The 18068-nt window shown below is 43.1% G+C and overlaps 2 protein-coding genes across 2 annotated transcripts in view; one reads left to right on the forward strand and one right to left on the reverse strand.

The window, feature by feature from the left end:
* LOC118232564 (LIM and calponin homology domains-containing protein 1-like) overlaps nucleotides 1-12162 on the forward strand; it is a 112762-nt gene extending 100600 nt beyond the window's left edge. The window contains exons 15-29 of the mRNA XM_035427628.1: nucleotides 631-996; nucleotides 1225-1336; nucleotides 1707-1849; nucleotides 1977-2076; nucleotides 2455-2483; nucleotides 3732-3851; nucleotides 4791-4883; nucleotides 5353-5517; nucleotides 6499-6605; nucleotides 6888-7006; nucleotides 7599-7716; nucleotides 8044-8127; nucleotides 8817-8925; nucleotides 9444-9546; nucleotides 9761-12162. Of these exons, the coding sequence (XP_035283519.1) occupies nucleotides 631-996; nucleotides 1225-1336; nucleotides 1707-1849; nucleotides 1977-2076; nucleotides 2455-2483; nucleotides 3732-3851; nucleotides 4791-4883; nucleotides 5353-5517; nucleotides 6499-6605; nucleotides 6888-7006; nucleotides 7599-7716; nucleotides 8044-8127; nucleotides 8817-8925; nucleotides 9444-9546; nucleotides 9761-9786 (1794 nt within the window). The 3' untranslated portion in view covers nucleotides 9787-12162. The remainder of the gene's footprint in view (nucleotides 1-630; nucleotides 997-1224; nucleotides 1337-1706; nucleotides 1850-1976; nucleotides 2077-2454; nucleotides 2484-3731; nucleotides 3852-4790; nucleotides 4884-5352; nucleotides 5518-6498; nucleotides 6606-6887; nucleotides 7007-7598; nucleotides 7717-8043; nucleotides 8128-8816; nucleotides 8926-9443; nucleotides 9547-9760) is intronic.
* Nucleotides 12163-13497: 1335 nt separating this feature from the next.
* On the reverse strand, nucleotides 13498-17706 carry LOC118231470 (paired mesoderm homeobox protein 2B-like). The gene is made up of 3 exons (XM_035425278.1): nucleotides 17066-17706; nucleotides 16097-16284; nucleotides 13498-15283 (listed from the first exon to the last, which is right to left on the reverse strand). Exons 1-3 carry the CDS (start codon nucleotides 17304-17306, stop codon nucleotides 14852-14854), a joined length of 861 nt encoding a protein of 286 aa, XP_035281169.1. The 5' UTR covers nucleotides 17307-17706; the 3' UTR covers nucleotides 13498-14851.
* Between the last annotated feature and the right edge of the window lie 362 nt (nucleotides 17707-18068).

The following is an 18068-nucleotide window of genomic DNA, read 5'->3' on the forward strand; positions in this document are numbered from 1 at the left end:
CGGCGACGAGCGGGTCCCTCTCGATGTGGAGTGGACCCCTCAGAACACAAAGGCCCCCACGCGGGCCTCCGCCGGGCTGGCTGGAGACTGCCATTCACCGCGCTGCGCCGGGCCGGGCTACCCCCCCCCAGAGCTCCTTACGCATTCATTAGAGCGGCCCCTTCACGTTCTGACCCGCTCGATCCGGGCGCCCCGGCAGCGGGTCCGTGGGAGCTGGCACGGGCACCCGCGGGCGGGCAGGCTTTCCATCCGATGCCAATGGGCATGTGCGAGAGCTTGTATGAATAGTAATCGAGGGGTTATTTTATTCTGCAACCGCAACATTTTGGTTTTTTCATGGTGGGTGGCAGTATGGCAGAGTCGTTGGAAACTAGTCTGGCAGCCAGAGGGTTGCGGGCTCAAATCCTGCATGGAGTATTGCCCAGTCCCTTATTAAAGGGTGTGGAGAAGTGAATGACATTTCATATTAAGAGTGTATTCCTGCACATTGGTACAGTGCCACCACTGTGGAAATTCGTAAGTTTGATGGAGTTTGGTTGAACTATCCGTTGTCAGAGAATGAATGGTAAATGAAACCCAGTCTGCTGGTGGGGAATCAGGCCTTCAGTGTGTTTTTCCCCCCCGGTCCAGGTGGACAGTATGGTGCCTGTGAACGGAGAGACCGATGACGTGTTCGCCCCTGCGGAGGACAGCGAGGAGGCGGAGAAGGAAGGCGGAGACTACCTGACGGGGTTCCTCCCCTCGCCCGCCCAGACGGCGACCCGCGAGAGCGCGACCAAAGTCTCCGCCCCCTCCACCCCAGCTTCCGGTAGTCCCAGGAAGGAGGCGGGGCTGGAGGCGGAGCCAGAGGCAGTCCCAGGGGATGGCGACGCCCATCAGAGCTCTTGCGAACCGCTCAACACAGCGCCCTCCGTCTCTCCTGACCCACCCGCGGAGGCGCCTGAGGACATGCAGCGGGAAGAAGACACGCCCACCCAGCCCACATCCCTCCCCACGGCAAGTACTCAGCTTCACACACTGTGCAAAGAGTTCAGAAACAGATCGATATCACTTTAGCACAATTTAGAGTTAACGCAGTCATTATGTAATTATATTTATTATACTACAATCATGTTACAATCAATAGTTACGTGATTGAAATATAATAACGGAAAGTGTCTTCCTGAGCATTACTGTAAGGTAGTGAGACCATACCATCTCTTTTTTGTTTTTTTTGGCCCATAGGAGCTGCAGAGGGAGGGCGTGGTTCGCGAGGGGGAAGCTGAGGTCGGCCTCTTAGATGCGCCGGATGGAACAGCCGGAAGAGAGGGCACTGACCAGCCCTGCCTCTCAAAAGGTCTGGAGAGCCTGTTTGTCTGGGATGCCATTCTCTTTACTGCACATAGCCTGACACCTAGTGGCCAATGTGAAAAAATTTTGTTTTCATAAACCCATATTATTTCATATTATGTTTTCATAACTTTTGTTCTGTGTTTCAGTCTCTCAGTTGCACTATGCATTGTATGCACTGTGACAATCCACTTACAAAAAGCTAATTACTGAAAGGAAAAAGGGGATTCTGTCCATGCAAGTTCAGCGCACTTGTATTCATAGTGGCCATGCTCACTGAAGCGCTTGTGAATCATGAATTGACTTGATGCCTTTTTTAATGTTATGCGGCATAAACGGTGTCTAATGTTTTTGCTTCTGTCCTGTGTCTGGTGTAGAGGTCCAGCATGTTAAAGAGCAGGTCCCCTCCTTGGCGAGCTCCGTAGCGACGGATCAGAACGCCGTTGCCGCCGGCCCCGCCCCAGCGGAGCTCCCCGTGACGGACGGTCACCAGCACGCGAACACACCTACCGCGACACAGGTGAGCCTCCCTGTTACCCAATCAGGAAACCAGGTCACAGCTCGGCCACCATCAAGCTTCTGTTCCCACCTTTAATAGGCACGTGAGTCTGTTGCAGGTAAACAGTTTTATCATGTTTGATTGACAGGTCAGTGACCGCCCCCTTGAGTCGGCGCAAGGCACCAGAGATAACCTGCTCCCAGCTCACACGCCGCCGCCCAACCCACCTCAGGGACCACTTAACGCTGGTAATCATAACACAGGACCCTTAACGGTTCACACAGAGATTTCGGATTGTTCTGCACTACTGGGGTCTTACACTCCACGACCCCACAAGACTGCACGGGGCTTCTTCTTATGGTTAATAAGAATAATCTTATGGTTGGGAAGTGGGTCCCAGCAGTTATGTCCCATTCAGCTACAAAATTTCTCATAGCACGCAATTCAGTTCATGTGGATCCAGGTCAATTTAAGGGGGGGGGGGGGGGGGGGGGGGGGGGGGGCGTTAATTGAAGAATGTGCTCAATCTGAATTGGTGTGGTTGCTCATTTGCATTGCATTGGCTGCTGCTTGAGACAGTACGTTCTTTAAAATGATGCAATACATTTTTTATGGTTTTTCCTCAGGTGTGGAGTTGGACAGTGCTAAGGCTAAGGTCAGTATCTGCAGAAGCTCATTATTCTGGATCAGGGTCACAGCGGTGAAACCTGTTGCTTAAAATGCTTTAAAAAGCCATAAAAACGATTCCCTTTTCTCTCCTGGCCCTGAATGAAGAGTTGTATTATTAAAGAGGCTGTAAATAGTTATCAACTCTTTGCCTCCTAAAGCAATATTAATTTAAAGATCACATTGGACTTACTTATAAATAATCTGTAGTCTACCTTGCAGTAGTCTTTATATTGTGTTTCTAATTTCAACTTGAAATTAATTATAAATTTTCCGGAAAACACAAATATGTTTTTCAAAATGGACCCCAGGGAAAGTGTGTTATTCATTTATGCTTGTAATGACCGATTAAATGCTTTCTCTGGGTCTTGTTTTTTTTCAAAGAAACACTGTAGGTGCCAAGTAATAATGAAAGCAATTAATTTTGGAAAGAAAATGAGCATCTCTCTTGCTGATGTAACTAAACACAATTCTTAGACTGCTTCTCTACACACTTTAATTTTTAATATCTGAGAGAGTAAAACTGAATTAGTTCAGCTGAGCCCACAAGTGTCGTGGTCAAAACCACAGCTGCATGTGTAAACTTATGGTCCTGGCCTGAAGAGGAAACAGAACAGCCCAGAGCTTCCTCCCTGTTTGCTTCCTCCCTGGTCTTCCTCTCTTTCTGTGTAGTATGAGCATCACACAAAAAATAGTATCTCCATCACTAATGTGATGACATCACTAGCACTAATGACATTGCAGGTGTAGCTATAGACCTCACCTTCCTATCACCTTTCCTTTCTCCTCTGCTTTGTGTGTGCATGTGTGTGTGCGCGTGTGTGTGCATGAATGTGTGTGTTTGTGTGTGTGTGTATGTGTATTGGTATGTGTGTGTTTGTGTGTGATTGTGTGTGTGTGTGTGTGTGTGCGCATGTATACCTGTGTGTGTGTGTGTGCGTGTGTGTGCATGAATGTGTGTGTTTGTGTGTGTGTGTATGTGTATTGGTATGTGTGTGATTGTGTGTGTGTGTGTGTGTGTGTGTGCATGTATACCTGTGTGTGTGTGTGTGTGTGTGTGTGTATGTGTGTGTGCGTGTGTGTGTGCATGCATACCTGTGTGTGTGTGCGTGTGTGTGTGTATGTGTATTGGTGTGTGTGTGTGTGTGTGTGTGTGTGCGCGCGTGTGTGTGCATGCATACCTGTGTGTGTGTGATTGTGTGCGTGTGTGTGCTGCTGTGTACGGGCGCGGCCCCAGCCTCAGATCCTGGTCCCAGTGTTGAATTTGCCTAAGCGGTCCGACCACTTTTCTTGGGACCCGAACGAGGAGCGCAGGCGTCAGGAGAGGTGGCAGCAGGAGCAGGATCGCATGCTTCAGGTAGATTAACCAGCGCTAGGCCTGACCCCGCCCCACAGCCCTGCCCCTCAGCCAATCCCTGCTCCTCTTCCCCCCCCCCCACCGCCGCCAAGGCCGAACCCCCCTCTCAGCTCCGCCCTGCTCAATGTGCACTCAGAACGTCGCTAGCATCTCGCTCGTTATCCTCCCACCCTCACCGCCCAGCCACCGCTTTGCTGTACGCAGGGATGGCCGTTCGTCTGGCTGACCTTTGACCCCAGGGTTGGTTTGTATGTCATTCGCCATGCGCCCAATGCGCTCATGTGCCCAATGCGCCATGCACCATCCTTGCTGCTCTCCCCTGCTGCTGGCTACCCATGGTGCCTGTTCCCCACGCTGCCAGCCGGACGCTCCGCATGCCACCTTCTGCACGGCTTCTGTGTTTTTGTCGGTCTTGTGGATGTCGTCGGAATGTTCCGGTCGAGAGGACACGGCAGCGCACTGCTAAATGTGAACGGCATGTAGCGGTGAAGTGGCTAAACGCAGCGAGGGGTTGGCTTCTGGGGTGGGGTCTGCTGATGGCAGGTGCTTCGTCTGAGCCTGATTCAGATAGGTGGGTGACATTTTAGTAGACAGAAGGGGAAAGAAAGGGGCGGAGTCTAGACCTGCAGTACAGGATTCTCAAGAGGCCTTTAGGTCCTCAAGAGGCCTTTAGGTCCCCAAAAGCAAACTCTTCTGCCTGAAAGAAAACCTCGACGGCATTCACACGCAGCAGGCTAGCTGCTAGCTAGCGTCCTCGCTTACCTGCCGTTAACGACCGACGGTCGCGACGTCGGTCCGGCCGAGGGGCTCGACTACACAGGGGAGGCACTGGGAGGCGAGGTCGGTAGCCGTCAGGTTTCGCTGCGTCCCCGCGTCCGTCCGTCCGTTTGTCTGTACGTCATCCCTGCGTGACGCGCGTCCTGTGTGTGCGGCTGGCAGGAGAAGTACCGGCGGGAGCAGGAGAAGCTGAAGCAGGAGTGGGAGCGGGCGCAGAGGGAGGTGGAAGAGGAGGAGCGCAAGTACCACGAGGAGGTGGGAGCCGAACCCGCCGCCCGCCTGGGAGCAGCATCACGAACAATAATGATGAGCTGTAATATTCATAATCGACTTTATTTTTGGAAGACACTATTTTCCGGTCAAGGTTATTTATGGTGTAACACAGCAAAACATTAAAAAAACAATAGCTAGCTGGGAACTGTAAATGATGCTGTAAAAGCAAGTGAAAATCACTTCCCCCTTTTCTCTCCTGGTTCGAAATTTGGCCTGGATTCAGTCAATAATTGGCCTTAACTTTGATTTATGATTAAATGCAAGTATTTCCCTCCTTCTTCACATACATGCAAAAATGAATTCTACAGACTTTTCTTGTGAAGATAAAAACACTCAAATTCGTAACAGCTATAAGATTGTTTGAAGATCGTTCCCTGATCATTGTAAGGTCTTTCCCCGGTTGGGGGCATTTTTTTTTTGGACATTGTGCTGACAGCCCCTCTCGCCTCAGGAGCAGAAGATCCTTGAGGAGACGGTGGCCCCCCTGACCCCTCGCTCGTCCGCCCTGTCCTCCCCCAACTGTGCGGAGAAGCCGCCCCTTGCGGGACCCCAGGACACCATCGTCCGCTCGCTGGCCGACTGGGAGCGCAAGCAGGAGCTGCTGGAGAGGCAGGCGGTGAGCCTGGCGTTGGGATGGAGGGCAAGCAAGAGGGATGAGGGGTGGGGGTGCAGAATTTGGGGGGGGGGGGATATGGTCACATGCACGTACCAAGCTCCTGGGATGCGTTTACCAGGATGACACAGTTGTCATTTGTTGAACTTGTTACCCTCAGCTTTAATCAGAACATTAGTTTCCGCAGTCCTTCAAAATACAGCATTTTCATCCAGGAAAGCAATGGATCAAAACGCGTACGGTCGTCAAATATCACACTATATGGAAAAAGGCACGATAAGTTAAAAAACAGTTAAATATATAGAAGTTAATTTCTTTGTTGAAATGAGGGAAAGTTTTCCCTCTTTCTTACTAATGTACTAGCTTTCTATCATTTGCTGTACTGTGAAGTTTAGCAGTGTCAATATATTGAGATTTCCATTTTGCAGAAATCTGATTAGCTTCCAGGCTTGTGCATTCCTTCCACTGCCAAAAGTCGCAGGGTTTGGTATTCAGTGCCAAGGACAACCACAGGTCTATGTCTGTGCTCACAAAATATTTTGCAAGTTTCTGGAGAGTAGAGTATTAGCCTCATAAATGAGTTTCGCCAGATTTCACTACCGCAGCAATAAAAATACACATTTTTCCTTACAACTTCACTGAAAAATTGATGAAAATGTAAATCTGATTTGGTTATAAATTAAGTTTGCATCAAGCATTCCTATTTTGAAAGATCAATTTAAACACTGTCATTGGGTTTCGTATTCCTATGTGGACGAAATATTTCCAGGGAATTTTAAATACAGTTTGATAAATGCAATAGTGAGAAGGCATAAACCGATTATGCTGAGACGAGAGAGAATTCCAAATTAGCACAAGTTTCAAACCTTGAACAGGTAAAAAGAGCAATCAGGCACTGTCGTTGTGTGTTACATAGTTTCTGTCTGAAAGTCAGGGCAAATTTTCACCTGTGTCACTGGCTCATTGTCTACCCTTCCCACACAGAGAGGGGTGGACGGAGAGAGGGAAGAGCAAAGAGAACACCCAGACTGGAATGAAGCAGTCAGTGGACAGTCGACCGCGGCAACGAAGGACTGCAGGTTCACGGAGAGGTTAGATTTGGAAGTCTAGATAACCCCCTGTTGGATGAACTGAAAAGTCCTATCAATGTGCATCTTATTTTTAATATCTTGTCATTTCTTTGCGCTGTCTTGTTTATTTTATAAATGGAGATAATCTTGAAAGAAGACATTTGAAAATCTTCTTCTCAGCGATATTCCTTTTACAAATTGTGTAATTGATTAATGTTCTAAGACATGTCTTCAGAGTGAGCCGTGCATCTTTAAGACTTGCCTGGTTCCGATTTTCACTGCGTTATGCCCCTCCCTCCATAGCTCACAGTCCCTGAACTACGGACAGACAGAAGCAATCCCACCAGCTCAGCAGAACGGCCAAAGATCACCCACCGCACCCCAGCTGCAGTTCCTCCCTGGTGAGACTGCACCCCTGACGGGTGAGGTGGGGGTAACAGGGGGTGGAGTGGCAAGTGAAGAGCGCTAAGCTCTCGTTTGGATTTACCCCATTCATAGAACATCGACCCCAGACTTACGCTGAAGTTTCTACATGGTCACGACAGGCAATGGGGGCACATCGTCAGTATTATTACATTTGTAAAAGTGGATGATTACTAATGTATCTGAATTATTTAAGGCTTTGATAGTTTGATGATTTGATAAAAATATATATAAGCGTGGGTTTCATAGTTCCTGACAGATTAGAGAACCTTCCCTAGCAGATATGGAACATGTTTCATTAAATATCGCCTTTTTTGAAAATGTAATGATGTATATATTTTAAAGCAGTGTAATATCATGGAATATCTGAATGTGTATTGGACCACATATTTCAGAGTGTTGAAATGTCTTGATAATATATTTTCTTATAATATATTCTTAGCATATTCTATTTCTACACCTTGTTCATTGTTTTACTTCATTGTGTGTAATATCACATGCATTCTTCTTATTTACGGGCACTGTGTCTGCATAAGCTCTAAGAATCGTGCCATTCTGAAGTGTCTGTTTTTTTTTGTGCCTCTGGGTCAGCCCCGTCATGGAACAGCAGACAGACCGAGCAGCAGGGGGAGGAAGAGGTCTGGAGGAAGACCGCTTCACTGGACCGCAATTGGAACACTCCACAGACTCAACCTGGGGGGATGAAGAGGTCTGCCTTTGTGTGTGTGTGTGTGTGTGTGTGTGTGTGTGCTCATGTCTGCTTAAATATATTTTTAGGTGTGTTTACGGATGCTTGCACTTGTAATGTACTTGCCACATTATATGTTGGCCATACGTGGTGAAAACGTCGTTTTCACATGAAAATTGCGGTTCACATTTAAAAAATTCAGTCGCATGTGAAAACGAGGAATTTCATGTGATTTCATGTCATGTTTTATTTTTGCATTTGGAAATTTTTATTCACGTTTTATTTTTGCATGTGGAAATTTTTATTCACATGTGGTCACGAAGGTTTGCATTGGTTTGTTGTTCTCAGGTCTGGTTCCTATGAGAACTTAGGGACAAACTCATCCCCGTCATCTTCATGCTCATCTGATGTCCAACCCCAGTCCCCCAACAGGTACAGAATGGTGACCCCTGTGACCCCCCCCCCCCCCCCCCCCCCCCCCCCCCCACAAACTCTGTGCACACCTCGTTTGCATGCGGCAGGGTCCTGCTCCGGTAGAGAATGGACTGATGCTGCAGCAAAACCTGGTTGACACACAATGCCTCATCCATGCATATACATGCATTCATTGAGCTGCTTGCCTTTTTTTTGTAATGCCAGTTCAATTTCATGTTTCGAGATATATGAAACAATATGGACACCTTGGGAATGTTCACGCAGTGCTTTTCCACTTGATGTTTAATAAGGAGAGGAAGTAAGCGTTCTAGCGAACGCTTGACTCTAGTAAACGTCTTCAGTCTCCTGTCTCATTTGACAATTGTCGTCACTGTCTGATTGGACTGAGTGTGGATTTTCTCCCTTTTAGTTTTTGTTTCAAGTCAGAAAATCAAGCTTCCAGGGCAAACAGTTTTTTGTTGGCTTGTTTTTCTTACTGGCAGGTTAGCTTGTTGTCCTGCAACCTCAGTTTATCTTCAAGTAAAGGTCCGACCAGCCAGGAGTTACCTGTACTATATCGCCACGCAAAATTCAGTTTGATACAACCACCTGGACTGATACACTTACGTGTGTGCGTGCGTTCATGTGTGCGTGCGTGTGTTTGCATACATGTGTTTGTGTGGGTGTCTCTTTCTCGCCCTCTGCAGGTCCGTCAGTGGGAAAAAGCTTTGCTCCAGTTGTGGCCACCCTTTGGGCAAAGGGGCTGCGATGATTATCGAAACCCTGAGCCTCTACTTCCACATCCAGTGTTTCAAGGTCTGTGACCACAGGATTAATGTCAGTAATGACCTACTGCCAATAAAGTTATGATCAGTAGCTATCTGAGATCACGTTGCTGGGGATCTTAATGTTTGTTTTATTAGCATTGTGTAAAAGTCCAGACATGTGGTTTTTTATTGACTTGGAACAGCAAATTTATCCAAGTGTTGCTTTTTTGTCCCCTTTTTCCATAGCTGTCAGTGACTCGCAAACTATAAATAATATTGTTGAGTAAATGAAAAATACTGACCAGTGCTTAAATATGTATTTCATCATCGAGGCCAAGCCTTGCCTTTTATTCTCAACAGTTCATAGAGAATTGATTTTGTACGGATGATTATGATTAGCAAAGTAAAAAAGTAAAAGCATTTGAGGTGGTTCCAATGGAAACTGGTATTGATGAGGGCCTTCAGGAACTGCAAGGTGAGATGTTGATACAACTATATGGTTCTCTCTCTCTCTCTCTCTCTCTCTCTCTCACTTCTTCCCCCACACCCCTGCTGTGTATTGTGTAGTGTGGAATCTGTAAAGGACAGTTAGGTGACACCAGCACCGGTACAGATGTGAGAATTCGTAGCGGCCTCCTCAACTGTCACCAGTGCTACATCAGATCTCGCTGTAAGTCACAAGCATGTGCTGCACGCTCATTGGTTTCCATTTCCCATGCTTTTGACCTGTTCTCTTTGTCCTTTCCCTTCAGGGGATAATGACCATGCAATTTTTTCAGCCAGTAGCTGCTTTTGACTAGAACTGGTCAGAGGAGTTTCCTGTTGAAATTGCAAGGGCTGCCTGAAATCAACGAATAATGATTTTCGTCTTCTTTCATTGATAGCTGCTGGCCAGCCCACCACGTTGTGAAGAAACTTGGCCTTTGAACAGTGCGAGGATTTAAGATACTGTCCGCTCCTTTGCCGCTGTTTGTCTGGACAATCGCAAGTTGGATTGGAGGGATGGTTCCAGTCTGAAAATGATATTTGAATTAAATTGTGAGAAATAATTATGGCGACCAAATAGATTGGATCCCAACAAGCAGAGGAAGTCGTGCCCTGTGGTAACTGTTGCAAGGTATAGCACAACCGAATTAACTACGTTTCCGGCTTGTTCGCCAAATATACGTTTCCTGTTCTGCTGGTTTTATATTTCGTTCCAGAATCATACATTATATTGTTCCCTATGCCTACACCTAAAGCAATATTGGAACCTGCGCAAATGCCGTAGCTGATCAGAAATATTAAAACTTTGGAAAGGAAGGCAGTCGCTGTAGGCCTATTAAAAATTGTGTAATGGCATTAACACTAATCAGTGAAGTTAATTTATAGTAAGGATTATGGAGATCCCTTTAAAAAACAATAAAGTGGACCTTCTTTATAATCCCCTAGATTTTGTATTTTGACTTAGAACAGCTAAATTTTAACTGAGATTTCAGTAAATTAAGTAAAATCCGGATCCGCCTCCCAAAATTTCGCCTAATTTATTATGCGAGCTGCAACCGAAGATAGTCATTTTAAAGGGAACACTTGCCTGTAACCTATAGTTCAATAAATAAAATAGCTAAACATATTTTCGAAAATAAAAAAAATGTAGTTTTAATTTTGTCCTTTATCATTGTAATATATTCATTTTTACTGCTGGATGAAAACAGGAAAAATGGGGTGTTGTGCTAGTAATGCCTTAATCGTAAAGCTGCGTTTGTAGCCTAACTGCAGATGTGATAATTAAGGCATGTTACGCGTTTTTTTTACCATTTGCCTGTTCCGGAATTCGAGAACTTCAATGTTCTTCACAGGCTGTGTTGAATTAAATAAGAACCTTTTGATGAGGTTAATCCAATTAAGTTCCACTTATGTAAATTTGTTTGAGATACCCGGTTCATTATTTAATCTGCCTTAATATATTAAGTATATAGTTAAGGCAGCTTGAACAGAGTTGTTGTTGTTTTAAGAAAATTGAGATATTAAATTCATGGTTTTACGTGTCAAACGTAGTCTAAGCTTTTCTTATGTTTTCTTTTTCGCTCCGGCAATTGAGTCGGATGGTAAATTAGCCTACATACTGGCTATAATTGATCTTAGCCGATAAAAAAGATGTGCATGTACGCTGGATTCTCTCACAGAGACCCTGCTCGCAATAGTTTCATTAAGCAAAGTCGTTTTTCATAAATATTTCGTTACCTTTAGTGTTAGAGATTTGGTCTCCAAATGTCATTACATTGCACACGTGCCTTAGGAATACCAGTGATTGCACACTTGGTGGAATGTTGGCGCTTACGTTTAAATCCAAAGATGAATTATATTGATTAGGACTCGTAAGTGAGCAGGATATTCATTTTCATTGTAAATGTAACGCCATGGAGACAATGAGACAATAACTACAGTCCTCTGGAGTTGGAGCGCTGTGGCAATACACAGCCCGTGGCTTTCTTTCCGACACACTCTTGACAGTTTTCCAACAAGAATAGGATGTGACGCTCTCCGTCGGCACCTTAAAGCAATATATTAATACACTGATATTACGCATAGGCTACATAATTTGCATTCGCATACACCATGTGTTTGTTCCCTCTTGATAATGTGTGGGATTCGAATACACTATTACAGTAGCTATATTTCAGGTCTCCACGAAGGCTTGTTCCGTATTTATTTTGGAAATAATAAACATGACTCTTTATTTGGTTGAATTTCATGATTCTGTGAAAATCGAATTCCGCACTCCAGTTCAACCGACGTGCTGCAGTTCCGTAGTTGCCAGCTTAGCTGCATCTCATTGGATTTTCCTTCTGAATCCAAATAAACACCAGACCTTCTCCCTGCATATATTCTCAAAAGTATCTGTACGTAGCGTACACTTTTTATTTTCGAGTATGATATTATCATCCCACCTCTTCACAGCTTAGCAAATAGCGATTATTTTGAGGAATACGTAGTAGTTATTACGCACTCGTCCCGTCTGCATTATTTTTTTGTCCTACATATTTTAAGCTTCAGTTCTGATTATGTTTTGTTATGTTTATTTAGGTAGGATTAAAGTGTAACTGATACCTGGAGAGAGGCAGTATAGTCCCGGTGTAATGTTATCTGGGATGGGATATACTTATATGGTGAAAATGGAAACGATTCGTGCGATTAAACTCTGTATTTATTGTGATATCCATCTGAAAACACAGAGAATAGAAATGTTGAAATGCAAATGGCTTTTATAGCAAATGTATGTTTATAAATAAAATGTTTAAACATACATCGGTCTTGTCATTATTGTTATAGGCCTCCATGTGTGCGTAAAATTCAACCTACGATTTATTTACCGTTATATTATGCTCTCGAAAAAGAGAAGGCGCTGTCCAATGTCCTGATTTTTTTTATTTTTAAAAAATAAAACACGAGATTGTTAACAATAAGAAAATTATGTGTACATTGTCGCTGTGCCTATTTGATTTGAATATATTTTTTTGTTTTTGTTCTAATCCATTTTGAGTCGGAACAGTTTGAAATTAAAGACAATTATACAAGGAAAAATGTTTAAATATTAGCCACAAGAGGGCATCAAAGCACGCGCTATATAGAGCCCGAACTTCTAAATATTCAAGAAGGATGGGGGAAATAAAGGACGGTTTGTTGATCATTTTATAGACAAGGTTGTGCATACACTTGAAACAGCCGTGCATGTGTCTGTCAAAACGCATTTGTTAAACTCGTAATTCTTGGCGGGTAATATAGCAATATAAAATAGCCAACATGATATAATTGTTTAGTATATTGTATATCTCATTATGAAGCCAGTACGTATCCGTACGCATTTATACGGATTTCAAAACACGATTTCTAAAAATAAAAATAATAAAAATTGCAAGAAAAACCATTTGACAAAGTTTTTTTAGTAACTATTGGGACATTGTACTTTAAAATACTTTTTTATAGCCTCCTCTGATATTAATTGGCCAGGAAATTTTAATGACTTGAATATGCAGCTAACAACATAACTGATTAAGGGGTATATGTAAATCCTGCACGGAACTGTTAATACTTAACGTAATACCTGAAGTTTCTTTCACGAAAAACAATTTTGGTGCAATTTGTAGGCTTACAGTTTATCAAATCTTTATATATATATATATATATAGATATATAATCTTTTTTTAAGGATTATCAAAAGTATCTACAAATAAATGTTTCTTGGATTAAGTGGTTGATTTCACCTTCTTTGATTATTGTTCGGTTTGAGTGGTTTATTTATATTCGCGTTGAAAGGTGAGCTCACGGCTTACCAAACGAAATAGCTTATCGTATCACTGAATTTAGATAGAAATTAACAATATTGGTGGCCGAGTACGTGTACATATTAAACACAATGTTTGAGAATGTCGTTCGATAATCGTGCAATCTCCATATGGTTTGGATGTTTTTGTGATGCACGTAGCATAGGCTACTTATTTCTAGCACTGCTGAATGTATTGTAAATAATAAATTATGTTAAATGTAAGCCCCGCAAAATCCTGCAGATCTGCAAAATGTCTAAAAAGTTTTAATTAATATCACTTTTGAAAAAAAGCATATTAGTACCTTTCTTTTTTATTCACAGTAAATGGTCATTTTAAAAGTGAGTAGTGTCTAAGCATAATAGATCATGCAGCAACTGACGGAAGCCTTTCTTGGTTCATCTGCTTCACTCCGGTTTATCTCTGGACGCAAGCGTATTCGAACATTTGTTTTTTGATTTTCCATTTGTGAACAGGTAACAGTCAGGTGACAGTTATAGGCTATTCTGTAGTGACGAATGAAAACACAGTGCATCTTTGTTATCATTTTATCAACCACCAAGTAAAGGATACACTTGGAAAACTATATACACATGTAGAAATAGTTCCTTCTTAAATATAAGCATTCATTTACCTACATATAAATAATTTTCAAATCTGGACAAAACCTGAAATATTTGACTCACTAAAAAGAAAAAATATATTTAAAAACTGGACACAAAAGACAACATGCAACTAAAATCGTACACGTACAGTGCTTGAATCATTTCGGTTTATGCCAGAAGTAATTCGCACGTGGTGACATTGTATAAACGTCAAAACACTCCATAATGTCCTAGGGTCAACAATAAAGACGGGTTTATATCTATTAACACTACACATCTGATCCACACAAATACAGCTGTAGAAGGACACACAAAACATTTAAGTCTTCCTGTCAACAGTGAAATGTGCAGTTTGTGCCTTTAGGAAATCATGTTTTTTAAATAATAATTGCTACAACATTTTAAAGGCCACCTATACTGTTCTCAAAAATACAATTTATATCTGATTAGATCTTGAAACTTACTTCGTGTTGTCTGGAAAAATATGATGCGAACTAACTCAGGTGCCTTTTAAATATTTATTCATAACCCAAGAGACCGTGCGTGTTCATACGGTATATCTATTCATGAAAAGAAAGTAGCCTAGTTATGTCTCATCAACACTGACTTCAGTTTGGATTTGTTTGAAATTTATATTTGAGTTGTTTAAATTATCTTGACACGTGAATAAAGGCCACAGAATGATAACCTCATTAGGCTCGTATGAAAATACATTCGTGACGGACTGATGTCCCTGAACAGGTAAAGGTAAGTGCTGACCACAACACCCCAATGAACACAGAAAGGTGAAAATAAAAACTGCGTAGAACAAATATTTTGTCACTCCACTCGCTGACTGAGGGCTATCTGCAGCAAAAGGTTGGTCGCTATAGCGCAGAACCTGTCAATCAAACCAGGGCTATTGTGTTCTCGTCTCCATTCCATTCGTTTTTTAACTGTTGTAAGAGAAGCGTGTCTCCTGTCTTTTGGCATTCCTTGTTGCACGAGTAAGGACTGTACAGTCGACAGAGGAAACTTTTTCTTCTTTTTTTCTTCTTCTTTTTTTCAAGCGTCTCCATGTTGCCGATTAGAACATACTGGTTTTTACTAAAGTAGCTTTGGTTCCATTCTGTCTCTGCAAGGTGGACAGGACGCTTGCGAACGGTCCGCCTAAAGAGTCCGGAATGGAGGTGATGTTTGCGGGAGTGGGTGCCCATCCTTGATTGGGCGCAGTGCCTACCAATCCTCCAGCTATAGACGTCTTCACCTGATCCACTGGCCCATTCCCTCCGGGGTTAACCTGTCCTCCGGTCGGGCTTAGGCCACCACAGCTAGGGGTGGGATTCGCGTTAGGCACAGGACCCCCGGTACTGTCTGGGTCGGTAGCTTTTGTTTCTTTGCCGTCATCATCCCTTGAGTCAGATTTCTTCCCCGAAGATCCGTTCTTGGCAGCCGCTGCTGCCGCGGCCGCTGCGCGCTCCTGTTTGCGGAACTTGGCGCGCCTGTTCTGGAACCACACCTGGAAGGATTTGAATAGATAGATAATTTGCATCTTATTTTAAAATCGACATTGTGTAAGATCGTGTAGTGGTTGTAAGTGAAGCTATGCCAACTGTACTACTAGGTAGCCAGCTCCACTTATCATAGTGATGCACGCCGTAGCGAGGTCCAGTAACAACAAGCTACAGTAATGCTAATATTTGACATTATTTGAACACCATTGTGGTATCATATGCATGTTTGAAAGGGCATATGGTAATACCAACTCAGTAAAATGTCCAGTATTAAATCAGCTCTTACAACGTACTGCTCGATAAGAGTTGATTTAACATCGACATTTTACAATTTTTAAAAATATATTTTACTGTTTACTGTGAATAGGAATACCCATTATCAAGATTAGGCCTAGATTCAATAACGTGAATATTTGCGGTTGATCTGTCCGATTTTCATGCTCCCACAGAGATATCTCTGAATATATGAAGAGCTGTTTATTTTGAACTACAGAAGACAGTCGACCACAACCTGATGTTTGCTCTTGTAATTTGGAACCCTTGGTTACAGAAGAACGGCTCATTCTATGCCTGGATATCGAGTGAAATTGCGCTGAAGTGGCTGCAGTCACAGTTGCATTGTTACTGTTTTACATAGACTCGGTGTTTAATTAGCCTACATATCGACTTTGCACCAAACAAAATATTATCTGCATGCGATACAGAACTCATGCTTTCGGATTGTCATTGTCCTGAAACGTATGGGCTAATAGTTACCTGAAATTGAATTCAATCAATTTATATTACGTGTGTATTTTACGTGCAAATAGGAAACACACCTGAACTCTGGCTTCTGTAAGATCGATTTTGAGTGCTAGCTCCTCTCGTGTGTAGATGTCAGGGTAGTGAGTCTCAGCGAAAACTCGCTCTAGCTCTTTCAGCTGCGCGCTGGTGAAGGTGGTACGGATCCTCCTCTGTTTCCGTTTCTCGTTCAAGCCACCGTGGTCCGTAAACAGTTTGTAGGGGACTAAAAACAAATGGAAATGGCACACATGTAAGCATTTAAACATATTGTAAAACAGGCCAAATGAATAATACATTAATAAACATTCACCACAATCTGTATGAAGTTGCCCATACTGTATTCACAAAACAAAGTGTAAAAAACGAATACATTCATGTTCGGCAAAATGTTTATCAATACTTTATATTGCCGCTGCATAAGTAGGCTATTTACTTCATTTAGAATATAACATCTTTTATATTTCATCAAAACATAAGAAATTAAACAACAAAAAAAAAAACGTACAATGCAAATAATAATAATGTTTTTGAAATTCTATACATCTGACGGACTTTGAATACGGATAAATATAATATTAGTGTAGTATTAAGATTCACTACAAATTACTTCTAAATATGTTTTTAAAGTTTGGAAACCTGTTGTAATTATGTCATCACCCTCAGTTATTGCTGCTGTAACGTAAATGCAGTGCCAATAATGAGCTTTTGTTATTTAATTATTCTCCGAGCTTTATGTCTCATCGCAAAGTAAATAAATTATGCCTATCATTTTGGCAGCTTAAGATAATTTTGTTGGCGGTTCGGGTGTGACTGGGATAGTGTAACCCCATAACTGAATTACCTCTCGCCTGCAATCGCTTCTAACGTGATAGATTCTTTCATTTGTGTAAGCAAATTTAGTTTGGAAAATACTAAGCACATTTCCATTTTCAAATGTAATCAAGGCTTCTATATACCAGGGAAGATTTTTCTCGCGCACGGAGCAAAAGATAGAACGTCCTTACCTGCAGTATATGGGCTACTCTGGTGGTCCCGTAGTGTCCCCAGACTACAGGAACCCGGAGTGAGGGAGGGACACCCGGAGGTGGCCCCAAATGTAGTCCTGATCGGATTGTACTGAAAGCCACCGGCTTGGCTGCACGAGCTGAAGTCCGCGTAGGCAGATGCCAAGCTCGAGGTGTCCATCCCAGCCATACATGACTCGTAGGCAGAGGAATTGAGGTAAGAGTACTCCATTTTATACATTGAAAAGGCTCAGTGGGTTAAAAAATTCTTCTCCCTCGGAAAAAAATGTATTTCAAAGTAAACTCGAGATATGGTTAATGAGATTTAAAAAATAATGCTCGGGGGGAGATAACGGTTTATTTTTTGTTCGAAGGAGGCTATACTGTGGCTAGATGTGCACTGCTCGGCGCCTGCTTCTAAACTGGCCTCCTTCACAGAAACAGCGCCTTGTTTTATGAAAAGCCTCCTATGAGCCGCCTAGCCCGAGGTCTCTAGAGCATATAGTCCACATAATAAACTTGGCTCTTTCCACTTGGACAATAGCAAAGCGTTTGGTCTTATTGCTGGCGCTTTTTACATGACAATAACTCATCAGTCTGTTGGGCTGGCACAGGGGGACCGAGCTGTCCGGCCTCTTCCATCATTGATCCCCTGCATCTCTAATTAGAATTTAATACCGCACCATTACGCGCTGAGCCCCCTCCATCCTCTCTCAACCACCATCCACCCCTTTAATTCAATCACACCACTTGGAAATAATGAAAGTTGGGTGACGATTTTCCCTGATCCAATTTCCCCCCGAGCTTTTAAGCCTTTTAACTGATCATGTACCCCGGGCACACATTTTGGATAGTGTTCCCCTTCTCTCGTTTTCTTTGCGCAAATTTCCATTCTTTTTTTTTTGGCCTGAAGTGCGGGAACCCGGGTGCCACGCTTGTAAGAATGTTACATGCCCAGTTTAGCACTTCGCTTGACCCCCGACGCACGTGAACTATTTAGATA

This window comes from Anguilla anguilla, chromosome 7 (assembly GCF_013347855.1).
Source record: "Anguilla anguilla isolate fAngAng1 chromosome 7, fAngAng1.pri, whole genome shotgun sequence".
NCBI classification, from domain to species: domain Eukaryota; kingdom Metazoa; phylum Chordata; class Actinopteri; order Anguilliformes; family Anguillidae; genus Anguilla; species Anguilla anguilla.

What these genes read in the sequence shown, in the direction of transcription:
- LOC118231470 (XM_035425278.1), bottom strand. Translation starts at nt 17,306, where the DNA reads ATGTATAAAATGGAGTACTCTTACCTCAATTCCTCTGCCTACGAGTCA. An exon ending in GAGTAGCCCATATACTGCAG is followed by an intron (nt 16,285 to 17,065) that starts GTAAGGACGTTC and finishes ATTTGTTTTTAG; the next exon opens with TCCCCTACAAACTGTTTACG. An exon ending in TTACAGAAGCCAGAGTTCAG is followed by an intron (nt 15,284 to 16,096) that starts GTGTGTTTCCTA and finishes AAATCCTTCCAG; the next exon opens with GTGTGGTTCCAGAACAGGCG.